Below are 19,632 nucleotides of genomic sequence, written 5' to 3'. Positions count from 1 at the left end.
AATTAATTTAAAGCACATGCTGCTGAATCGGTACCTGCCAGAAATCCTGATCAGAAGATGAGGAAAAGAAAAAAAATTGACATTGTTTGATTATATGAATAAAAACTCCCAAATTAAATATATATATCACAAGATACTGTAACATATAAAGGACAAATTATGATCTGTAATAAAAACACTGAACACTTGGAAACAGGAAATGAGAAATACATAGAAATGTTTTACATATTATCTGCTAGGTACAGTAAGACAAAACAAGACAAAACCCCCAATAACCCAATTCCTAACCTCCTCAAAATAAAAACATACAATTACAGAAAAACTTCATATTACTATATAAAGAGAACACATGAATAATTACCTGTTTCTTAAAGAAAAGGAAAAGCAAACATTTAACTTTTTTTCATGGGTAGTCAAACCATTTCTTTAATTAAGGTTTCCTATGATGTCTCACTATCATTTCATGATATACTATTTTTTAACTTCATGGCAAATTTGTTGCTTTACCACCCATATTTAACATACAGGCAACAAAATTCAGATGATTTTAGAGGATTAATAACTACTCTAAGGAAGAGTTCAGAATGACTATTTAGAAACAAGTCTCTTGCAAAATTATGCTGCACTAAATAAAGTATTATTCACATTAGTAATAAAAAGCGAGCCATCATGAAAGCTGGCATTTGACGAAGCAGTTTAGGTTAGCTAATTTAGCTGGATTCCCCTGTAAAAAAACTTTCAAATATCAAATGCTTTTAAAGATTTTTTTTCAACAAATAACTACACTGGCTGTAAAATAAAACTTGACCTGAACTTATCATATTTCTGAAACCAAGCTTTGTAGCATGATAAAAGTTCTTGATTGAAAAATATGCTATCAGCAATTTACAAGCCTAAGGCTAGGACTGATATGACAGAAGCCCAAAGGATTTTACAGCACTGGGGTGAGATGAAACAGTGTGAACACAGGACAGCTCAGATACGAGAAATCAAACCAGAGGTCTCTCTTCAGTTCACGGACTAGCTATTTAATCTTGGCCAACTGCTCATTACAAAGATAGCACAAGAAGATTTTTATAGCTGATTTAACTGGGAAGGAAAGAACAACAAAAAGAGCAATTACAAAGAGGGTATGCTTTTCTGTAGCATTTCATACAAACCAAGAAAGATGATAACATACATGATAACAGGTAACTCCTTTCATAAATTGAGTAAAGGGCTCAAAGTCATTCAAAATAGCTGTCATTTGTAGAGCCAGAGACTTTGCCTATTGTCCTGATTTTATAGTTACAGAAGATAACTGACGCTCAGAGAGGTTAAGTGGCCTCTTGCCCAAAGTTATCCATCAAGTATGTGGCAGAGTCCATACATATCTGAATATAGGACTGCCTATGTCCAAAGTCACACTCTCTTCATCCTGTGCTATAACACAGTAAGCAGCACAGCAATCCATAATTTTGTATTTTTCATATTCAATTCAGCATACTTACAACATCTACTAATCACTTACATGTAGCTGTCAAATACTGAGATGTTCAAATTGGAAATCCCTTGTGAAATATTTCAGACACCAAAACCAGATTTTCTGAGGGGTGTAGTGTGTACAAAAGAACTAAAATTACTACCTTGTAAGAACAGAGAAAAATGAGAAAATAGTTTTAAAATAATTTAAAGAATTTGGGTGGGAAAGAAGGAAGATGAAAAAATCTGAGACTAAAAATAAAACAGAAAATTACAATAGGTGTCAAAGGATTTTTCTGAAATGCTGATTTCACTTTGGTAACGTAATTACATTTTAAACTTTTGCTCGTCTTACTATGAGTAGCTCCGTTCAAATGATGCTACATTTAACATACACCCAATCAACATTTGAAAGAGTAAGTAGTTGGTAACGAAATAATACTCTACTACCTTGATTACAATGAGCCAGGATACAATTTTCTAAATATAGATGACAGTGTTCACTTTAAGAGTGATGGCTTCAATCAAAAAAAAAAAAAAGGACACAGCATTTTTCAAAATGCCAATTGATGTTCATGGCATATGAGAAAACAATGGAGTAAATAACAGTGAAGTTAAAATTCTAATTTCTAAATTCAGGTATTAAAATTTGTATATCTCATGTTCTCTTTCTTTAAAATGAAATACTATGTGGTTTCTCAGGTTAATATTGGCTTCCAGCTATACTTTATCAAAGCAGAAAAAATTAACGTCAACACTCTTAGCAAAAACAAAGTGAGACACCAAGTTGTTTTTTGCACAAATAGCATTGTTAGTGAAACGAAAGTTTAACAAGAGAAATTCTATTTACAAATAGATCATATAGACCGACAGCTCAGATACATGAAAGGTGGTATCAAGATGGTGAACACTGGAGCCAGACTACCAATTTGGAATCTTGTCTCTACCACTTCCTAATTGTATGATCTTAGGTCAAAAAATAAAAAAGTTAAGTTACTTAATTTTTATGTACTTTAGTTTCTTATTTGTAAAATGATAAGAATAGTAAGCTATCTAAAAGAGTGGCTGTGTGGATCAGAGCTATGTGTAAGCATTTAGAACAGTGCTTGGCACATAATACTCAAAAAACTCCAACTGTTCTTTTTCATATTATTATTAGTAGTAGCAGTAGTAGTAATTCCTTCAAGAGACAAATAGAGTCAAGCATTTTTCATTTAGAGATTTTACTTTCAACTGGAAAAATAAGCTACTGACAACCAATGACTAAGTATGTTAATAAGGTTTTTTTTTAAAGGGCTAAATTATCACCCTTAAAATAATATGTAACTATGAAATATTTGTGGAGAACTTCAGGTTTCAAAGAATTGAAATACTCTATGTATCCTCTTGAAATCTTTACACTTATAGAATTTTTTTTTATTGAAGTAAAGTTGATGTACAATATTTTATTAGTTTCACATGTGAAATACGATTCAATATTTTTATAGGTTATACTCCATTCAGGGTTATTTAAAAAAAAAGGCTATATTTCCCTGCTGTTAAACTTTTTTTAAGGCAAGAACTTTCCTATTATAAAAGAAAGAGAACACAAGTGATATGTGTATCATTTTAATACTAATTAAAATGAAATGATACTAATACACATTTCATTTTAATACTATGCTCTAAAGATGATACTGATGGGGCAAATGGAAACTTGGATCCAAAAAAAATGGAGCAAAAGCAATAAAATTCTATCCATATATTCATATTTATCAATGAAAAATCTGGATATGAATTCACCAAGAATTTAGAATCAACTGGTTTCAAGTCTCTGGAAACAAACAAACAAAAAAAGAGCGAGAGAAAGATGTGCCTAATTAATTAGCAATGCAGAATTCATAAGAACATCAAACCTGCTATATAAATTTAAGCAAAATTAAAGCAACTCATATGAATGTGAAGATTTGCTAAACTCTGTCCCAGGAGAACTGCAGTCCCTCTCTCCTAATTTACATTGCCTTGATCTGTAATACATTTCACTCTTAGAAGACAGGAAATCTCTTATATAATTTACAATACTTATCAAGTAGTCATATTATACTTGACCTTATTTCAACTCATTTTATCTGTGATATGAAGTAAATAATCACAATTCAAATAAAGCATTAAGAGTATTATATGACAAGATAAAATGTGCCCACACTACCCTAGGGGAACACAGACTTTCCCCTAAAGGGAATGGCATATTAAAGTTCATTTATCAATATTTTTAAAAGAACTTTTACCTAGAAAACAACTAAAAGCATTTGGCTAAGTATTTTCTTTTTTAAGTTTTGGCCATACTTTTATTGCTTTCATCTTAATGTGGACACATTTCATTTTAATTTGATGTAAAATGTTCTCCTGTTTCATGTAAACAAATACTCTTGTAGATATTATAAAGGAGATGGAAATAAAACACATGTTAATTCTTTCTTCCAAATTAGGAGAGATTCTAAGGGGACTGTAATCACAATAATGAAAAAACTCATTTCAGGGGCATGTTTTCTGAGATGTTCATGGAGAGGTTGAGGGAAAAGGGAACTTGCAGGGAGGAAAAGAATAAAAAATCTATTTTCTAAAGAAGAAATACATGGTGTAATGATAATGATGGACAATTAGTTTCAATAGGCAATCTGTTATTACTTTAAAAAGAGTATGAATTTTAAAGCTTTTAAAAGAGAGAAGAGAACTGATGGGGTCAGTCCCCTGGAATACTGGTATTATTTGCTTAAGGAACAATTTTTTACCTAGACCACACAGTTTTCTACTGTAACTTATAAAAAAAAAAGGTAGTGTTTGAGATGAAGGTTGTCTATTATATGCAACAGGAACAGAAAATACATAATATAATTTCTGTCTGTGGTATGCCAAGGAAAAAAAGGAGTGTGAGAAACAGAAAAATTAAGGGTGTAAACCACTTGAGATAAACCATACCAACAAAGCACAGCAACTAAGTGATCAAATGAATGAATATTTGACGATTATGTAAAGTAGACTCCACTTAGAAACTATACTTTGTTTTATAGACCAATAATTGGATGATAAAAATTAAACCCAGAAGAAATACAGTTTTCATTAAAGAAATAATCCAAAATTCATGAAATGACTGCATTAACAAGTCATAAGGAGAAATGCATGGATATTGTAGGGGGAGAGTGCATTTAAAAAAAATCTATGACATTTTACATTAAAACAAAAGTCAGACCATATTTTGTATTACCGTCTGTATAACAGTGCTAATACTCTATTTATAATGATTTTCAAGTATTCTCTAATAGAAAATGTGAACTTTTTCAAGCTGTAAAGTTTTTAAACTTTTAAACCTAATTCTGAATATTTTAAAAAATATCACTTATCTACAAAATACATTCTTAAAACCAAAGGCCACTGACTAGCTTCTTTATACAAGGCCTGTGTTAGATAGTTTTGAAATGAATAAATGATGCAAGTGCCAATAAAATGTACTGCATGACTTTTCTACAAAGGAAATTGCTAAGATCCTTAGAGTAAGGGATGAGTGTACATTAACATAAGGTAGTGATGGGGTCTGGAAAAAGATCCTCCCCCAAATTCAAAAGCTACTTAATCAAACTCAGTTTCACTGATGATCAGTTGAAACAGGAATGTTTCATTTACTTCTCGGGAATTTTCTAGTCAAAAAGAACAGGAGAAAAGATGACAAGTATCAAAGTAAAAAATCAATTATTTATCATTATCAGTTGGGCCATTCTTTTCTACTTTGTATCTGAGAAAACATCCCAGGAAAATGATATTACTCTACATTTGTTCTTGCTTTCAATGACAAAAAGGCAAAAGTGCAACTCAATTAGAAGGCAATAAAATAAGCTAATATTTCTTACTGGTCAAATGATGGGTTTAATTAAAGGTGTGCTGAATGTTAAAACAATAGGGGAATGAGAGGATGGGATTAAATATTTCTCTAAGCAGTTCATAACATCTTCCAAGTTCAAAAAGAGAGAAAGAAAGAAAAAATTACCCATTTAAAAATCAAAGTTTGAAAGGAAATTCCTCGAGCGTGTTAACTTTGTACTAAATTTCTAACCATCTTGCATAAAATTTACTATAATTACCACATAAATCTGTTTTTTCAATAGGAAATTATCTTAGGATTTATATATACTCTGGAAACTACTATGTAAGAATTAAGATTTTCTGACTGAGAGAACAAAAAAGTCATGAAGACTCAAAGGAAAATAAAATCAAGAATTGAATAAGCACTGACTCTTATAGCTATCAAGTGAAAGACTTCATACTTGGCAAAAATTTCTGGAAAAACTACTAAAGTGATTAAACACTGAATGAAATCTATACTCTTCATTATGTAAGATTTAAAAACAGTATAGAAACTTCTTTCTTAGACTTCATATGAAATAAAAGACAATTCATAAAGACATAAACTAGAGGTGAACTCAGTTTAAGAATCTTATTTAGGAAGCATAACCTTCATTTCAAAATAAAACTGTAATAATATATTTGATGGAAGTCAATACAGGATTTAAATGAAGAACCTGGCAAAGGAATTAAACATGATGAGGTGGATGAAAGGGACCCCTCTTTGCTAGGGGATGAGCTAACTGGCCACTGGCTCACTGGCTCAGTTCCACACCTCCTAACCTAAGTATCCCATTCCTCTGTCCTTTCAGAGCCTGTTCCCCTAAACGAAGTCAACATATGCCTGGCTTTCATACAAGTCATGCTTTCAAACAGGATATATTGATATCCTTAAATCTTGCCTTTCCTACTTTGATTTCAGAATGTTATGCTTCAGTGCATAAAAATTTCCAACTATAATCTGTTAAGATTGCCTTCCAAACATAGAAGCACTGCCATTTTTGTCTCCATAGCAAGATGGGTACATAAATACTTTAATGTTTTATTGCATTTTACTCTATCTTATAATGAATGGAAAACAAAAAAATGCAAATAAGGCGCTATATTAGCATCTTAATGAGTCATACCTCCAAGAAATATGTGATTGACTAGTTGATTCTTTCCAAGTCATCAAACATTTACTGGTTACCTCCTATGTGCCAGGCATACTCCGGACTCTGAGTGACATAAAGACAGATAAGACAGGCCTGATCTGCCAGAGACTTTGAAATCAGAATCTGACATCAGTGTCTGCACTAACGCCTTACATGGATATGGTATTTTATCATACATAAAGCAGAGAGACCAAGGATCAGAGAGAAGATGTGGCAGCCTCAAAGCATAGCCAGGACTCTGAACTTGGGTCCCCTAGTATCTAAATGCCCTTCCTTTTTGATCATTCTTTCTTATAGAATATGTGACTTTAAAAAGAGGATACCCATAGATGGAGGCACTGTGCCACCTGAAAAGAAATGGTAATTTTTAGGCTGGAAGCCTTGGCTGAGATCTCTCAACTCTTAAGGCAGCCACTCGTTCTTTCCACATGTGCAAAAGACCTCAGCACTTATATTTTCACCTTACCAGTACATGTGGTTTTGCATAATGATGCAGGATTGTCACATTCCTGCAAGATCAGTTTCTACTAAGCCTGGTTTCTACCCATCTAGACCCTTGTTTGTAATCCTGCCTTTTTCAGCCACTTGATGATTTTCCTTTTGATTTCCTTCTCTTTAAGTTTTATAGAGCCACCTCGGGCTTGCTCTTCTTCCTGCTGAGCTTTCTTCCTCCTCTTTAAAATTGAACTTTTACTTTTCTTTATGACCCTGTGTAATATTTTCTTTTTCTTTTTGGAGAATTCCGCCTGAAAGGGAAAGACATGTTTAACCGACTGCCTTGAGATAATAAAATTGAAAGTTTCATTTTTTATACTTAAGAATGATTTATTATATGATTTATTCAGGCATCAACTAAAGAATTGAAAGTAAGTATAATGCAAATTTATATGCATATTTGATGGTGGTCTTCATAATTGTTATAAAAGAAAAGTACTAGTAAGGACTTCTGTAATTTTCTAGTTAGGATTATTGCCATAGACTCACAAAGGATGGGTGTTTTTATAAGAAAAGCAAATGTAATATTGGGAGGCTTGTTCACCTTTACAATGGCGATCGAATTAAAACTCAAACGTCAACATACACTGAATTAGCCCTTAATATATACAGCAGACAACCCATGAGTATTACCTTATATGGAAAAACACAGAAGAACTTTCTGCTTGATTCTTTCTGTAGAAGCATCTGCAGGCACTTACAGGCCTCCCAACCTAAGCAACATGCTTTTTTGATAAGATAAACAGGTATTCAGAAATTTCTCACGAATTATTCTAGCGGAACTTGGAAATCTTAGTAAACAACAGGATATACAGTTCAGGAGTGTCAGAGTTCACTCACCTTTCCATCAAAGCGCTTTATTGTAAATTGATCCAGACCCAAGTCTGTAAAAGAGAAAAAAAACAATACTTAGTCACTGATTGTAACTTGAGTAAAACATGAAATGACAGCTCTTAGTTTTGTTTCTAGTCATTCAATTAAATGTACTAGGTGGTTTAATCACAACATTATTCAAACGCCACAGAAATAAAAATTGTGCCCCACTTTCAGACTCAAAGTGTCATCGCTAAAAGATATCAATCTTTCATTTTACATATGAGAATGTGAAGCTCTGCGAGGATAAAGAGGGTAAAAATTCATGTGCAAACCTATTTAACAGTAGAACCAAACTAGGACACTGGGCTCTTCTCAGGTGTGTTCTTTACATTCCATCAAAATGATATATTACCTCTAAATAAGATGAGTGATATTAGTTTAATCTGAATGCATAATAATTTTTTGTATGAAGTTAAAGAGAGAAGAGTTTAGTATCAGAAGACATTTTGCAACACACCTGAACAGATACAAATAGACCATCTTAATGGTGGGTTAAATAATAAATTTAAAGTTGGGAATCCAGGGGAGGGTATAGTTCAAGTGGTAGCTTAGCATGCACAAGGTCCTGGGTTCAATCCCGAGTACTGCCTTCAAAAATAAATAAGTAAACCTAATTATCTCCACCAGACCAAAATATAAATTAAAGTAAATAAATGTCACACACACACACACACACACAAGAAAGAAAAATGTCAAAAAAAAAAAATTGGGAATCCCTAGCATTGTAAAATCCTAAGCACTGTGAAAGATAAAAGCAAATATATTAAGTGTTCTTGAGGGCTGGGATTTTTTGTCTCTGCCTACTGCTTCATCCCAGCACTTGGAATACTGCTTCAATGAATTCATAAAAAAAAACTGAATGAGTAAGATACAATCCCTGCCTTGAAGAGTCATAATTTAGTTAGAAAGATATATGCATATAATAAGTAGTATTACAGGGCTGCACACAATTAGTTCAATAAGAGGGTGCTGTGGGAGTTTCTAAAGTGGAGAAATCAGTTCGCAATTATACTTATTTTTCTTGAGTAATTACTCAGTTTTTTCCTTTCAGTTCTCACTTTATTCATGCTAGTCCAGGCCCTCTCATAATGCCCACAGTATTACAATGATTGGATTATCACTGCTCCCAGAGGAAGCTTTTTATATTTCTACTTCCACACATTTGGTTACACAGTCTCCTTATCTAAAAAGTGCTTCACCTTCTGGAAGCCTGCCCTGAACAAAACGAACTATTGACTGCAAAAGAAAGATAAATCAGGAAAAAGAAGGAAACTTTAAAAACAAATCTAATTTGAAACCTCACATACATTCACAAAGATATCACAGTCTTCAAGGCAGAACATGCGTCTATGATAAAAGAACAGAGAACAAGAAAGAGTTGTAGACAAAACTATGATTGCCTATCTCCCCCTATTTCTTAATATACTGTCAAAAGATTAGGAAAAGGTTATCTTCCAGGACCACTGCCTAAAAGACAACAGAATGGAAAATATAAAACATGAGAGAATTATAGAAAAACAGAGACTCAATACAAGGTCTGATGCCATACAAGACCTTTTCTCATTCAGAAATAGAGGAAATAATCCAAAAAGGATTGCAGAAAATTTCTCAGAGTTGAAGAGTGACACAAATTAAAAGGGCTTATTTAAGCAAAATGAACAAAACCTACTTTAACTCAGTGTATGCTTGTGAAATTTCAGAATACCAAGAACAGAGTTTCCAGAAGAAAACCTTTCTAATTTTTTACAAAGGAATGACAATCAGACTACGATCAGATATCTCATGAGTAAAACTTGGTACATCAACTAAGAGAAATATATGCTTACTAATTAGAGCAGTACTTTCCAACAGAAATATAATGTGAACAATAAATGTAAGCCACATGCATAATTAAATTTTTTCTAACAGCCATCTTTAGAGCAGTAAAAAAAAAAAAAGGTAAATTTTAATAATATATTTTATTTAACTGAGTATATCCAAAATAGCATTATTTAAACATGTAATCAATATAAAACTTATTGAGATATTTTACATTTTTTTTATACTAAGTTTCCAAAATCTGGTGTATACTTTACAATCATAATATACCTCAATTCAGACTAGCCACATTTCAAGTTATTAGGGTCAAATCCCAAAGAACTCAAAAGTTAACTTAAAAATTTTTAAACTGATTGTATCTGTGACATAGCTGGGAGGGTGGAGAAGTTGGAACAGATTTGTGTTTTTCATTGAATTCTCTTCACTATAGTTTGGAAAATATTTTACTATGTGCATTTGCCAAAAAAACTGAAAGAAGGAGAGGCATGTAAGGACAGCTTGGCACATAGTGAGAATTCCGGTCATTTATAAGCAAATACAGACACAAAGTAGGCCAAGAGAGTCATAATTTCAAGCTGGAAGAAATGACTATTTTATCTTATTATATTTAGATGTCTTTACCTGTCAAATTAAGTAGATGGTTGGATTGGATCAGTTCTTAATGCAGTTAGAGGTGGAGTGTGGGAAATGTGGATGGATGAAATAATTCATGCTATCCTCACTCACTACTCCTCTTGAGATTCTAATAGACCCAGTTATTGAGGGGAGAGAGAATATGGAGAATGAAAGGAGACAAAACACCATGTGTAGTTTGAATATGTAATCAGATGACTCCCCTCTCATTTCTTCACCTTCATTCTTTGGGAAAACCCTGGATGTATGCTGTTTTCCCTAGCTAGCGAGGGTACTTGCTATAATCCTAGACTTCTCTTCAAAGAACTTTTACAGTCATTTAATGCTAATAGGAGTGATTTAAACACTAACTTCCCCTTTTCATTAATGAGAAAGCTGATACTCAGAAGGATTAAATGACTGTTTCTGATTTTAATTATAGCGGTTGCCTATCTTCTTGAGTCCACACCAACAGTAATGTAAATGTGCAGAAAATACTGTAAGAACAGTTTCAGTTTAAGCTTCAGAGTGAACATTTAACAGAAGACTTGTTTTAAAGATTACAGCAACTCATTCTGACAAAAGACAAAAGTGAAACTGAATCAAATATATCATTTCAATATGTATAATTAGAGTTTAGGTAAATGGAAACTCTATATAATTTTACTGAAGAAGTCACAGCTATCTCTCAAAAATTTAGAGATTTATTTTTTCAGTTTAATATTAGGCTTTATCCTAAAAATTACCCTAAAATTTTATTAAAATAATTAATTTTAGCTAATGTAAGCCAGCAAAAGAAAGTATAGTTCATCAGACACAAGAGATACATTTAAAAAAAATCAAACAGCTGAAAACCAAAGGCAAAGAAAAAACTGTTTGAAGCAGCCAGCTTAAAGTACTAAAAGGAAAGAACTCCAACCTAGAATTCTTTATTTAGTGAAAATATTCTTCAAGAATGAAGATAAAAAAAAAAAATATTCTCAGATGAAAAAAATCTTAAGAGAATTCATCACCAGTAGATGTTCTATCTTTCAAGGAGGAAGGAAATGACACCAGAGGGAAATATGGAATTTAAGGAATAAAGAAAGAGTCACAGAAATTGTTACTATCTGTATATATATAACTGACTATTTTCTCTTCTTAAGTTCTTTATGTATGACAGTTGAAATTAAAACTTAAAACAATGACTGGCAGAGCATTCAACATATGTATATGTAACATATATGACACTCTACCATAAACTGGGGAGAAACCTTTATCGTGCTTAGATATCTATATTCCACTTGAAGCAGCAAAATATAAATTCTCAGTAAATGAAGAAAAGTTAACTGTGTACATTATAATCCCTACAGCAACCACTAAATTAAAGATATACAAAGAAATATAGTCAACCCCTCTCCAAATCAATTAAAATGAAATATTAAAAATCTTCAAAGAATCTGAAAATAAGGCACGGAAAGGGTAAAAGAGAAACATAAAAAAGGAAAACATAATAAAATGGATACCTAAATCCAAACATACCAATAATTACATTAAATATAAATCATCTAAACATCAATTAAAAGGTAGAAACTGTGATATTGAATAAAAAACAAGATCCAACTATATGTCGGCCATAAGAAACCCATCTGAAATACAACGATTATAGGTAGGTTAAAGTAACACGATGGAAAAAGATGTATCAGGAAAAGTGAATTAAAAAAAAGTGGCTACATAAATATCAGACTATATGGACTTCAGAGCAAAAAAGTATTAAGCAATGATAAAGAGGGCCAATTTTATAATGATAAGAGGGTCAATTCACCAAGAAGACAAAACAGAATAATCTGAGGTATGTACACACCTAATAAGAGAGTTTCAATATATTTGAAGCAAAAACTGATGGATCTGAAAGGATAAATAAACAAATCCACAAATAAAGTCGGAGATTAACACATTTCTCTCAGTAATTGACAGAGAAAGTAGACAGAAAATCAGTAAGGATATGGAAGACAGATCTGTAGTTGCCTGGGATTTGGAGGGTAGGAAAAAGTGGGAAGAAAGGATTACAAATGGGTATGAAGAAATTCTAGGGAGTAATGAATATGTTAATTATATTGACTGTGCTGATGCTTTCACTAGTATATATATGCAATTAGTATATCAAAACTCATCAAACACTTTAAGTATGTGCTGTTTATTCTATGTTAATTATACCTCAAATAAAGTAGTTAAAAAGGACAGTACAAACTACCAAGGAGAAGGCTGATATGTATGAAATCAGTAGCAACTTCTGTATATTAAAAAATTACCATAAACAAAATTAAAAGATGGGCCACAGACTAGGAAAAGATACCTGCAATATATGACAGATTTCAATAGAAAAAACATATAATACTTTAATGAACCCCAAAGAAATCAAATAGAAAAGTGAGTAGAGAAGATAAATAAGCATTTCATAGACATGACAATGTGAATAGTCAATAAATATTCAGAGATGATAAGCTTTACTAGTTGCAAGTGAAACGCAAAACAAAACCACAAAGATATAATTCACTCCCATCAGATTGCTAAAAATTTAAGTCTGACAATACCATGTCTTAGCAGGAATGCAGAGGAGGAAACTCATACATTCTTGGAGAAAATGTGAACTATTATATCTACTCTGGATACGGCAATGTTTAGCAAATTTGAAAAGGAACGTATCCTATGGGCCACCAAGTCCAACTTCCAGGTATGTATGTTGAAAATAACTTCTTGCATATGGAAGAATGTTCACTGCAGTATGGTCTGCAATAGTAAAATCACTGCCATATTAGATTTTTTCTCCTCAAATAGTCACTTCCTCTTCCTTGACCTCCATGGAAAATCCTCTAACTTTGGGCTTAGGCATGTGATTTGCTTTGGCCAATGGGATATTAACAATTATAACATGAACAGATCCTTAAAATGAACTTCTGAAGTTGACTTGCTTTCTTGCACCTCTGCCAACACTATGAGAAGACTATTTCCTAGACAGCCCTTTGGTCTAAAAAGTCATGAGAAACACATAGAACAGACTGACAGATCTGACAAAATCATGAAGCAGAGCTGACCTAGCCTAGATCAGCCAAACCTTAGCCTATCTACAAAGCAAGGCAAGTTGAGATCAGCAGAGCACACCTCATGTGACCTGCGGATGCATAAGCTAAATAAATACTTGTTGTTTTATGCCACTGACATTTTATACAATTGTTTGTTACACAGCAACAGCTGACTGATAAAATTGGCAATGGTCATCTACGTGAACATGGGTGAATTAAGTACTGGCTTATTTACATAAGTTTATACAACTGATATACATAGCTATAAAGCAGAAAATAAGAGAACAACAGCTATCTGTATCAATAAACATATAAACATACACAGAATATTAAACATAAAAAAAGCATGAGAAATGAAGCAGCTAGAAAAAGCTAGGTTATGCTGCAGTAAGAACTTTAAGATCTCAGTGGCTACAACAAAGAAGGTTTTAAACAGTGTTCATGCTACCTATCTATCATACTGGCTGTAGCGCTACTTCACATGGTATTAAATCTGGGGCCCAGACTGATGGGGCAGCAATCTCTACTGGAACATGGCAGAAGTAAAAGAGAACATAGTAAACCACAAACTGAGTCTTAAAGCTTTTGCTTGAACATACTGCATAAAATTTCTGCTAGCGTTTCTTTGGTCAGAGGAAATTACATAGCTAGGTCCAATGCCAATGCTGGGAGATGAATATAATCACCCCCTGGATGGATATATGTGAATGTTATAGTCGTCAATAAGAATGGTAAGCACCAAATTAGGGAAGGTGGTTACCTCTAAGAAGAAAGGGAGTGAAATGAGTTTTCAGAGTGATGCATGGGGTTTTCAACCATAACTGTAAGGTTTTATTTTCAAAATAATTAAAAATGAAAATCTGAAATGAACATGGGTAAATACTAAAATTCAAGAAAATCAAGTAATGGCTACAAAAATATTCTCTATTATTTTCTTTATTCTCTGTATATTTGGAAAAAAAATTCTAAGTCCAATTTAATACCTATTTATAAGTTGGTTCCATTTCAGGGATAAAATATAAAGGAGAAGGAGGACAGAAGGAGGACAGGAGAGGAATGGACTTCTGAGACTGACTTGCCTTCTTGTACCTCTGTCATCACTGTAAAATGAATATATGCTGGGTAGTGCCTAGCACTTTATTCACAAGAGTTTTAGGAGCTCTGTGTCAGGAACCAGAAGCAGAGATCGATATATATGTTTCTTATTATTCCACAAGGAGTCAGCAAATGTTTTTTCTGTAAAAGGCCAGATAGTAAATATTATAGGCTTCGTAGGCCACATGTAGCCTCTATTGCAACTTCTCAACTCTGCTGTTGTAGCACAGACACTGCCGTGAACAACACATAATGAATGAGAGTGGATGTGTTCCAATAAACCTCCTTCTACGGACTCTGAACTTTGAGTTTCATAGAATTTTCAGGTGTCACAAAATATTCCTCTTTTGATTTTTTTTAAGTGTAAAAAACATTCTCTGCTCATGGGCCATGTAGAAACAGGGAGTTCATTGTCGCTGACCAACATCTACTCTCCGCTCAGCATCACAGCAGGAAACTAATATAAAAAGTAGAAGACTAGGTCTTTGTACTGAAGGAACTTCTCTTTTGGGGGAGAAAACATTAGCACAAAAATGTTTCAAAAATATGTTCACTGTATATACTTTCATATCTTTCTTATTACTAATTATAGCCCCTTCATTTCTTAAAGTAGTAATTTCCGTATTTCCTGTAAGGCCAGTCCAGTGACGATAAAGTCCTTTAGCTTTTGCTTGTCTGGAAAACTATTTCTCTCTCCTTCAATTCTGAAAGACAATTTTGCTGGTAAAGTATTCTTGCTTGGCATTTTTTTTTTCTTTCAGTACTTTGAATATACCATGCCACTCCCTTCTGGCTTGCAAAGTTTCTGCTGATAGCCTTATGCAGGTTCCCTTGTATGTAATAAGTTGTTTGTCTCTTGCTTCTTGCAAGGAGTCTCTTCTTGTCTTTAACTTTTAACACTTAAGTTATAATGTGTCTTGGTATGGGTCTCTTTGGGTTCATCTTACTGGAATTTTCCAGGCTCCTGGTTCTGGGGAAGTTTTCAAATGCTATTTCTTCAAGTAAGTTTTCTGCCCCTTTATATTTTCTCCTTCTAGAACCCCCATAACATGATTCTTGGTCTGTTGATACTGTCCCATAAGTCCCTTAAGCTACTGTCACACTTTTCATTCTTTTTTCTTTTTGCTGCTCTGATTAGATAAGTTCACTGATCCTTTATTCCACTTCATCTAGTCTGCTGTTGAACCCTTCTACTGTATTTTTCAGTTCAGTTACTGTGTTGCTCAGCTCTGTAGCTTCTATTTAGTACTTTATTATATATTCCATCTCTTTGTTGAAATTCTCACTTTATTCATACACTGTTCTCCTGAGCTTGCTGAGCATTTATATGATTATTTTGAACTCTTTATCAAGTAAGTCACTTATCTCCATTTCATTTAGGTCTTTTTCTGAGGTTTTCTTTTGTCTGGAACATAGTCCTTATTTTTTCATTTTCCTTGACTGAGTTGCCATCTGTGCCTCAGAGAAAATAGCCACCTCTCCCTCTTCCCTCTTAGTCTTGAAGGAGTAGCTTTGTGGAGAAGCTGAACCTTATCCTTCAACTCTCCCCTAGCTCTTGATTGTCCTGCAAGCATTTGTGATTGCCCAAGCAGCTTACTTTATTCTTAGAGGCTCACAGTAACTGTGCCAAGACCTGTCAGCACCCCAAAGGGGAGGATCTCAGTTAGCACCTAGATTCAAGCTGACTGGAAGCCAGACCCTCAGGCAGCACTTTTTAAAGTATGCAAATGTACTTCTTTCAGGGGAAGACTGGGAAATGAGTGTTTGTTCGATTCCTCTACACTGAGCCCTGGGGTGAAAGCCAGTTAAGAACTGTTACTTTTGTTTGCTACCACTTGTTGAACCCATGAACACAAGCCCCACTGGTCAACAGAGTCAAGCAATCAAGGGATGTGTCTTCTGGGTGGCAGCCACAAAACCTGGGGAGCCAGATATGTACACCAGCTCCTTTTTCAGAGACACCAGCAACCTGGGGCAGGGCAGAGGGAGCACAAAGATGGTGCCTGCTGGCCTCCCCAGTCTCTGGAGAGGATTATGGTCAGATCATAGATGTGCATTTAATTAGAAGCCTGTCCCTCAGCCCACAGTTATGAAGATAAGTCAATAATCCTCTTTAACAGAAAGACTGGGGTGTGTTTCACGCTGGTTATCTGTGCTGTGCCCTGGGAGTGGGTTAACTGGTTGAGAATTGCTTCTCCATTTGTTAGAGTCCTATGGCACCCGAGAATATAAGCTCTACTGGCCACCAGAGCCTGGTGATGAACGTATGTGTCCTGGGTGCCAGCTGCAAAAATCAGGACACCAGACATGTACACAAGCTCCCTTTTGGAAGAGATATCAGTGACCTGGAGCGAGGCAAAGGGAGATGCAAAGATGGCTCCCACTGGCCTCTGCAGCCTTTGGAGAGTATTTCAGCAGGCCTCCAGATATGTGTTAAACCAGCTGAAGCTGAAGGTTCAAGGCAAGCAAATAAGCCTCTTTCACAGAAAGAATGGAGGTATGTTTTAGTCTGTGGTCTCTGCACTGTGCCCTGATGATGGTAGCCAATCAAGAACTGTTTTCTCTGTTACAGTTCTATGGAACATAAACCCTGCTGCCTACCAGAGGCAGGCGATCAAAGTGTGTTTCTTGGGCAGCTGCTGCAAAAACCAGGGCACTAGCCATGTGCACAAGCTCCTTTCAAGGAAATACTGGAGACCTGGAGTGAGGCACAGGGAGAATGCAAAGATGGAGCCAGCCAGGCTCTGTCTTTGGAGGATATTTCAGTAGGCCCCTAGATGTGTATTAAAGTTAGATGTCTGCCCCTCAAGCTAATGCTTTAAGATAAGAAAATAGGCCACTTTCATGGAAATACTGGGCACTTTTTTCACTCAGCTGTCTTTGCACTAGGCGCTGTAGGGTAGCCAGCCATGAACTGTTAAAGAACTCTTTCTCAGTTCACTATAGCCTTATGGGTCTTGTAGACCCAAGCCTTGTTGGCTTTCAAAGCTAGATGTTCTAGGGACTCATCTCTTAGGTGCACGTCTCAAAAGCTGAGGTGCTATATGTAAAGTTCAAACCCCCTACTCCTCAGGTAGAAGTCACTCCTGACCACTGTTTACTGTCCCAGGGGTGGAGTTTCTGTTAAAACTGTGTCTCAGCCTCTCTTACCCATTTGATGTGCGTTTTTTCTCATTTGCCTGATGCGAAGAAGTTGCTCATCTAGTTTTTGGGTTGCTTTCAGAGGAAATTGTTCCACATATAGTTGTAGATTTGTTATGTACATGGGAGGAGGTGAGTTCAGGATCCCTCTACATTACCACCTTAAACCAGAACCCCACTGTATATAATCAAGTGTAAAATTTTGTGTCTCAAACTAAAAGTGCTCTAGGTAAGATTATCACTAAGGGCATGAAGCATCATCCTAGAGAGAATATGGAGTCCAGGACAAATAAATCAGTGTGATCTGTGTTTCTCCTTTTATATCCTTTTCATCTTCCATGTAGACAAAAATCAGATCAAGATGAATAGGGTCAGCCAGTGGGATATGGTGAAAAGGAAATAGAGATCCTCTTTGCTCTGACCGAAGCTCAGGTATGCTTTGCTCTGACAAAAGCTTAAGTTTTTCTATATAGTACTTTAAAAACTCTCTTCCTTCTGCTGCTTCTCCATGTCCTTGGCTAGTTATGCAAAACTGGTTACTACAAGCAGCAAGAGTCATTCAAAACCTAGAGCTTGAAGCAACTACCTTATCTACAACACCCAGGGATGATGACATTAAGATTGTACAGAAAGGGAACTGAGATGTATTCAAATCATACACTATATATATTTTCCCTTTTAATGTCCTTCCTACTTATCTATGGCAACTCTAAATTTTCTTGGTATACAGTACAAAAACATTCTTAATTAGCTTTTTAGTGAAATTCATTAGCACTCCACCTATTTAAAAACTGCTTAATTTTAGGACTTTGGGTGCTTTTTGAGTATTTCTGAACTGTTCTAAAACCAAAACTTACAAGTTTAGATCTGTTAGGTATCCTGGGATATGACATGTGCAAAAAACATGACAAAACAAAGTTGAAATATGAGCTACTGACTAGAGTCCAGACATCTGATGGTAGAAATTCAAACTACAAAAAAGCAGCCTCACTCTTTTCTTTATTTCAACCCATATTTGAATAATATATATTTTACTTCTGCTACATCAACATTTGTGGAAATTGGTGCTCATGAGCAAACAAAAATGAAGCCAAATTTTCCAGTGAATCTCATTTTAATATATCACAATTTTCCCTCATAATTATTATTTTAAAAGAAAAGCAATCATTATTTCAGCTTTTTATGAAAGCCAGAAATGTGCTTGGCATATTAGACATTTAGTAACTATTCTGTTCATGTAACAGGTCTTTTAACAATTAAAAGACAAAATTACAAAACTAAATGAAAAAATGTGTGGAAGCAATTAGAATATACAATGATTTAAAAAAAAAAAAAACTCCGTTAAATGACCAGATAATCTTTAATAACTGCCTAAAGTGTTGCTTCATTTTCACTGTCATACTAGAAGCAAAGTACACTTTTATTTAAAGTTACTGATACAAACTAGACTTTATCTGGGTATAAGAAACAATTTGACAAGTATAAAATATTTTACTATCATAAAAATCAGGAATATACCTCGCAATCCTTTTTTTGTCTTACACACAAACCTTTAATCTCTCCTTCTATGTGTCACAAACCAAGGTACTAGAACTAATTCAAAAGGCTCAAAAATCTAAAATTCAGTGCAATTAATGAAAAGTTATTATACCTTCTTTCTGATTATAAAAGACTGTATACACTATAAAGGCAGAAATTTTTGTCTGTTTTATTCATTACTGCATGCCCTGCACGAAGGAATATCTAACTCATAGCAAAGCTAACTAGTCAATACTTGATGAGTGAACGTATAGGAAGTCTACTGGAAAATAAAGGAACATATAAAGAAGAATAAAATAATTCCTTATAATATGAACATTCAGAGAGTTAACATTTGGTATATTCTCTTTCAGCTGCTTTCTATATATTTTCCATGTGAAATACAAAGTAGAGAGGACCATATTAAAAACACCATGCAGATATAGTTTGAGTTTCCTAAAAAGCAGGGAACCAGTGCAGGAAGACTGGGAAAAGTGAAACAGGAAAGGAGGGAAAGCCAATTC

General features: G+C 34.3%; 1 protein-coding gene across 1 annotated transcript in view; it reads right to left on the bottom strand.

Moving 5' to 3' along the window:
- The window catches only part of MICU1 (mitochondrial calcium uptake 1), a 193,618-nt gene that overhangs the window by 115,232 nt on the left and 58,754 nt on the right, over positions 1 to 19,632 (bottom strand). The window contains exon 5 of the mRNA XM_010984183.3: positions 7,827 to 7,870. Coding sequence (XP_010982485.1) covers positions 7,827 to 7,870 — 44 coding nt within the window. The remainder of the gene's footprint in view (positions 1 to 7,826; positions 7,871 to 19,632) is intronic.

This window comes from Camelus dromedarius, chromosome 8, assembly GCF_036321535.1.
Source record: "Camelus dromedarius isolate mCamDro1 chromosome 8, mCamDro1.pat, whole genome shotgun sequence".
NCBI classification, from domain to species: domain Eukaryota; kingdom Metazoa; phylum Chordata; class Mammalia; order Artiodactyla; family Camelidae; genus Camelus; species Camelus dromedarius.
The sequence above is the reverse complement of the archived record's forward strand: the minus strand, read 5'-3'. Positions and strand labels throughout refer to the sequence as shown.